The 6977-nt window shown below is 40.7% G+C and overlaps 1 protein-coding gene across 1 annotated transcript; it reads left to right on the plus strand.

The window, feature by feature from the left end:
- Positions 1-6272: 6272 nt before the first annotated feature.
- Positions 6273-6653, plus strand: LOC138901746 (uncharacterized). Its single transcript, XM_070189534.1, has one exon. It carries the CDS (start codon positions 6273-6275, stop codon positions 6651-6653), a length of 381 nt encoding a protein of 126 aa, XP_070045635.1.
- The last annotated feature ends 324 nt before the right edge of the window (positions 6654-6977 follow it).

A 6977-nucleotide genomic window follows, 5' to 3' on the forward strand; every position in this document is an offset into this window, starting at 1 on the left:
CAAGTCTATCACAAACTAAGCCATTAATTTGTAAAAATATGTTAGTTAGGTCCTCGACGAGTGTCTTTGTTCGTTTTCTAAAATTTAACTCGATCCCTCGACTTTGAAGGCATCCATCAGTGCACCATACACCTGTCGCGAGCGTGGTTTCTGTCCGTCAAAACTCGCATGTGCGGCGGCCAAGCCCAGCACTTGACTTCAGCTTTCTCACAACACTCGGTCAAAATTATAGCAACTTTGGACTTAGAATATTTTTAGGTAGCTTCAACGTAGTATGTTTTTGGATTGATTTAGGCCACGAATTTAAGTAAAGGTAACAGAAAATTAACAAGAGCACAAGACACAATATATAGGAATCTCTTTTCCTAATTTTGTATTTAACTCGAGCATACAAAGAAACTCAAACTCAAAGTACAACCGTGTACAAAAGAAGATCACTCTTGACCCTTAGATTTTCTGACAAGACTTCTCTTAGCCTTAGATATTTTCACTATTGAAAATAGACTTAGGAGTTCTTTCCTAACTCAAACATGCACTCATACACGTTTTTTCTCTTCTTCCCCACAAGCATAAGGAGGCTGTCCATTTATAAAACACGAGACAACCCCTTTGCCTTAAACTTCTCACAATTAGGCTTAGACACTTGTCCCTCACAACTCACTATTTTAGCCTAGAGTAGTTGACATCCCCCAACTACTATGATCATGTAGATCATGCTAATATAATGAAAACATGGCCCCAAAAACGTACTAACATAATCTGCCAGCTTTTAGCCAAAGCCAACTGTTGCCCATGTGCACAACATGTGCCATGTAACTGCCTTTGACTTGATCAATATGAAGCTTGCTGCCCTTGTGCGTGGCTTGGCTTGAATCAGGCGCCAATGCCTTGTTCTCAAGTGCATTTCAGCCACATTTAGCACATATCATTGCCCACGCACATGGCCCTTTGTCGCACCCCAATGTCATGACAAGTCTGGCTCGTGCTCATGTCTTCGTTGCACTTAGCCTGCCTGTGCCCACTTCATTTTTCCCTTACCTTGGCATCATTGCCTTATGCCTTTGCCATGATCAATTGTTACCCTCAGCCCGCATCTCATTTTCAAGCCCTTGCCAAGCTACCTTGCCTCCCTCAAAGTCTTGTCCATCACTTGCCCGTTTTTTGCCTTAGTGCTAACTTGTGCACCTTAGCTTGGCAACACTCTTGCTGCTCCATGAAAATAGTCTTGTTGTCAAGTTAAGCTCAAAGAGGCGGAGTACTAACAAACCACCCGCACCCTTTGAAACTCGATGTCCTCATCGATTTAGCTCAATTAATGAGTCATAAGGGGTTGACAAGCAACACCCCTTGGCCTCCTCTCTTCTCAGCTACAATTGCATTGACACCAGCCATTTGTTTGTCACTGGTCATTGCCTCCAATGCAGCCCTCTTATCCGCGACAATCATAGCATTTAACACTGCCTTCTTTGGGCAGTCCCTTGCTCGATGTGGCCCATCACAAATGCAACAACCATTGGATTTGATGCCCTTCTCCTTTCTCTTTGAAGTTCAAGCCTCTTGCTTTCCCTTCCCCTTGTCTTCATTAGCATTACTATTTTCACTTTTCTTCTATTCATTTGCCTTGTCCTTCTTTCTATCGTTGGACTTTGAAGCAGAAGTCTCTTTACCCAAGTGAAAATCGCCCAATGCATCAGCCGTAGCCATATCACTTGCGAGGTGTTGAATATTCTACCTACATAACTTCAATTATGCCCACTGTTGCATCCCACTCATGAAGTTGTGCGATTTGTATTCTTCCGACATATTGCTTATGCTTAACATCAAAGAAGTTAATTGTTTGACATAGGCTCTCACTAATCCGGTGTGTTTTAACTTTTTCAGTTTGTCCCTAGCAATACGTCAGGAATTGATCCTTCAATTCCTTTTTAAGCCGCTCCCACGACTCAATCTTTGGTCTCTCCAGACTTTCATCTTTAGCTACACGAGTGCACCACCATAACTTAGAATCTTCACACAAATACATGCTAGTCAAGATTACTTTCTCCTTCTCATCTTGCACACGAATAACATGAAAGTACTGCTCCATATCCCAAACAAAATTCTCCAATTCACGTGCACTCCTTGCACCACCAAATGCCTTAAGTTCTGGATTTTTTACCTTGAGATGATAAGCACCATATTGAGGAACATCCTCACCCATATCACGTTGCAACATTATTGTCTCCCTTCTCAGATCTGCATTCTCTTGACATAGCCTTGCCAATTCTGCCTCGAGGTAGGCAAGCCTTGTCATGAGAGTCTGAAATTCGTCACCTTCAGGGACATTACCATTCAATGCCTCCAGTTTTGTTAGCTTTTCCCGCAGTTCTTTGTTACCACATGCCATGTTCTTAAACAAGACCACAAAATCTGCCAATGCCCATCATGTCTCCATCATGAATCTGTAACGCTCTAATACCAGTTGTCACGGGCGTGGTTTCTATCTATCAAAACCCACATGTGCGGCAACCAAGCCCAACACTTTACTTCAGCCTTCTCACAACACTAATAAGTGGGGGTTTTGATTGCTTATTAGCATCTTTTCGATTTTGCTTTAGTTGAAAGTTTTGAATTGTGTTCCCAAAATAAATGAAATTGTGTAAATTGCAGGAATACTGGAAGTTTGGTCTTCTGCGACTAAAAAAGAGTGTTCCGAATCACAAGGCAATAAAATACGGATAAGAAAAGATGTGCGGTCCGCAGAAGGAATTCTTCGGCCACAGAAGAAATTACGGACCACAAAATTCCATCTGCGGCCGCAAACCAAGCAGCAGAACCCAACATGATTTTCAGTAATGTGCAGACCGCATATGAGTTGTGCGGCCGCAGAACTGGGCTTTCACTGATAAAGATTCAAAGTTTAGAGAATATGCAAAAAAGACCAAGTCCTGATGCCTTTGTGAAGTGCGGACCACACTAGAATTGTGCGGCCACAGAAGTTGCTTCGCAGCCACAATCCAAAAATGTGTGGCTGCAAAACTCACCTTCCTGCCAGCTGAAGAAATTTGCGGACCGCACATGGAATTGTGCGGCAGCAGAACTTCCTGAGGGGCATTTTTGTCCGCGATTTTTGGCCCTGTACAAATAGACGAGTTTCACAAATTTAGGTCAAGTTTGAACAGTAAAAGCTGCTGTAGCCATTTCTTTTTACTACTTCAGGAAATTTGATATTATTTTAGTGTTTAAACATTAGATATCATCATTTTAATCTTTCATTATGAGTTTAATTAGCTTTTCTTCTTTATTTTCTTCAATTCCCATTATGAGTAGCTAGATTTTTACTAGGGTTGTGACCCAAACCTAGTGTGTAAACCTTATGGGTATTTAATTTAATGCTTATTTATGATTGAGTATTGATTATTTAGCTTAGTTTATGCTTTAAGTTTAGAATTAATGGTTGCAAACATTGATTAATGCCTATTTGACCTAGTTCTCTACTTGAGAAAGAAAGACCTAGTCCAGGATAACTTGGCTAACAAGGAATTGAGGTTAATTGAGAGATTAATTAGCCTAATTAAAGGGTTCAAACTAGAGATAGTAAGAACCCGAATTGAGCTCATATCTACTATTTTGTTTGACATCCATTTGGACTTGATAAAGCCAAATTGAGCAAAATCAGTCTTTGACCGAGAGGTAGTGAGTGGGTAACGTAGAGTTGAGAGCTATAATACACCCCAATCAACAAAACAAGTGTTAACACCTTTATCCTATTAGGCAAAAACCTAGGTTATGGTCACATCCCTAGGCCTTTAAACTATTTAGTAAAACATAATAAACATTCATCTCTAGTCTATTTACCTTAGCTTGCTATCATTAGAGTAATAGTAGAAGTATAAATCAAACCTATATTGTGGAAGTGCAATCTTAGGTAGTCCATTAGCTTGCTTCAAATATATAGTCCTGACACCCCTTAAAACTCCTAGTAGATTTGAGCCTGACTTATATTTGGGTAATTATTATTGTATACGACCGTATCATGTCTCTTATTGAGGTGTGTTGTGGACATCATCAATATTTGGAACCATTGCCAGGGAGTTAAAACGGTGTTAGCTATATATTCGGGTTTGTTTTTGGAATATCTTCTTTTCCTTCTGTGTTACTAACTTGTGTGAGAAATCATAGGTACAACCATGGCGAACAATGAGCTCAAAAATTTGCCTTTGGGGGATGTGGACGTCTAGGACGAGCAAGTTGAGGAGGTTCCTCTTGAACCTCAAGCTAATAGAAGAGGCTGAGTGCCTAATGATAATGTCCCTGCTCTACCCCTACCCCCACCTCCACCACGAGCGGCTCCACACCAGATATTACCCAATGAAGGATATACAAGTGCAATGGTTTCTCCCCGTATTAGGGCGGGCAACTTCCAAATCACCAATGTGATGCTCACTTTTCTTGAGCAATGGGGTTTCTTCACTGGTGCTCCAACTCAAAATGCGTACAAACATTTTAAGGGGTTTGTGGACACTTGTTGGGAGAGCAAACAAATAAATGTCTCCGAGGATTTATTGAGGCTAAGGATTTTCCCTTCTCTCCACGGGGGAAAGCTTTAGATTGGTTGGAACGATTACTGAACCATTCCATTCACACTTGGGATGAGTTGGAGGAAAAGTTCATTTCTAAGTTCTTCTCTCCGGGGCACATGGCTAAACTTCGAGATGAGATTTTGGCATTCAACCAAGAGCCGAATTAACCACTACACGAGATATGAGAACTCTATAGAATAATGGTTAAGGAATGTCCAAATAACGATATGACGGAGAACATGATTCAACAAACTTTCTATCGTGGGATTACCACAACCAACCAATGTGTAGTGAATCAACTTGCCGGTTGGAACTTCATGACTACCTTATGTAGAGGTGTGTGATATTTTGGAAGAGATGGTGGAAATGCCATCGGCTTGGAAATACCGGGCCAATGTTCCACGAGGTGATCCAAACATGACCCACCTTCACAAAGAATTGCAAGACCATGGGCAAGGCATTGCCAAATTAACAACCACTATGACGCAACTAGAAAAGACCCAACTAAATCAAGTACAAAATCCTAAGCAAGCCAATGCCATGGAGGGAGTGAACATAATGGTGAACAAAAGGAGGACCAAAGGTCCACAAGTCCAAAATCGAGTGGAGAATTATGTACAAGAAGATAGTGGTTTTGAGCAAGATAATTCTTATAATGAATAAGAAGAGGAGGTGCAATATGTGAACAATTTTCAAGGGAAAAGAAACAATTTCCAAGGCCCAAATCAACAACAATGGCGACCTCAAAACAATCAAGGCAATTGGAATTCTAACAATCAATGCAATTGGCATAACAACAAAAATCAAGGGAATTGGCTTAACAACAACAATCAAGGAAATTGGAATGGAAATAATCAAGGAAATGTGTGTGTGTGTGTGTGTGTGTGGTGGGGGGGTGGTGTAACAATCAACGTGGATAGAACAACAATCAAGGCAATCAGGGGTTGGGTTTTCAAAGGCCCCCGATGTATCAACAACCGAGAAACCTGTCTCCTTATCCTCCCCATGGTTCAAGTTTTTCAAACAACAAGATGGGGCATATTGAAAATATGTTCAAGCAAACGATGGAAAAGAATGATGATTCGGATACCCAACTTGCCTCATACAACACATTAATCCGCAACTTAGAATTTGAAATGGGGAAAAAATTTCAAGGTCTAAATTCTCATCCTAAGGGGGCACTACCAAGTGACACGGTAGTAAACCCAAAGGGTGGAAACAACGCGTGGCATGTCATGGCCATTACTACAAGAAGGGGAAGAGGTGGTAATGCACCCACCTCAAGTCAACGACAACTTGTGGATGATGAGTAAGTGGTGCAAGAATAAGAGATCCCAAACAATGTGGTGCAACCTAATGATGAAGTTCAGATTGATATTTATGATAGTGTGAAAGAGACTCAAGAGAAGATGAACCCTTCTAGGGATCACATTATTGACATACCAGAGCCAGTAGTGCAAAAGGCTAAGGCACCATTGCCTAAGCCTCCACCTACGTACCCTCAAAGACTTTCCAAGAAAAATGGTGAGAATCAATTATAGAAGTTTATTCAAATGATGAAGTGTCTCTCAATCAATGTGCCATTAGTTGATGCTTTTTAACAAATTCCCAGTTATGCCAAGTTTATAAAGGATCTCGTGACAAAGAAGCGGTCAATGAATTTTTAAACTATCAAACTCACTCATAAAAGTGAGTGCAAATGTGCATTCAATGGCTCATAAGTTGGAGGATCTCGGTGCTTTCACAATTCCTTGTACAATTGGAAGTGCCGAGTTTGCTAAAGCTCTTTGTGATCTTTGGGCATATATAAATTTGATGCCCTATTATGTTTTCAAGACTTTGGGTATTGGGCAACTAAGACCCGCCTCTATGAGATTGAAAATGGCCAATCGTACTATGAAGAGGCCTTTGGGAGTGATTGAAGATGTCTTGGTTCATGTTGATAAATTCATTCTTCCGGCGGATTTTGTCATTCTAGATTGTGAGGTTGATTATGAAGTGCTGATTATTCTTGGGAGACCTTTCCTTGCTACTAGGAAGGCTCATTGTGATGTTAAAGCCGGAGAACTTACATTCTGGATTGGTGATTGATCGATGACAAACCTACACCACTATATAGTAGCGAGGACTGGTCGATGCCGTTTTACACGATGAGGTCGGGATCGATTTCCACAGGGAGTTAATTTGGTTTGGAGTCGGGTATCTAACTAATATAGACGTGCGTGTTGTTTCTAATTTCACTTCCAAACATTGTTGTGATTGATTCTATTCTAATTTTATACTATTGTATGCTAAGTGTAAGCTAAGTACAATATTTTTTATGAAAGTTTTCAAGTGTTAAAAGGCTCTAGGGTAGTGACTCCCGCCTAGGTGAGTATCTAATGGGTATCAAGAATTTAGGACAAGCTTGTTACG

Source organism: Nicotiana tomentosiformis, chromosome 11 (assembly GCF_000390325.3).
Source record: "Nicotiana tomentosiformis chromosome 11, ASM39032v3, whole genome shotgun sequence".
Classification (NCBI taxonomy): domain Eukaryota; kingdom Viridiplantae; phylum Streptophyta; class Magnoliopsida; order Solanales; family Solanaceae; genus Nicotiana; species Nicotiana tomentosiformis.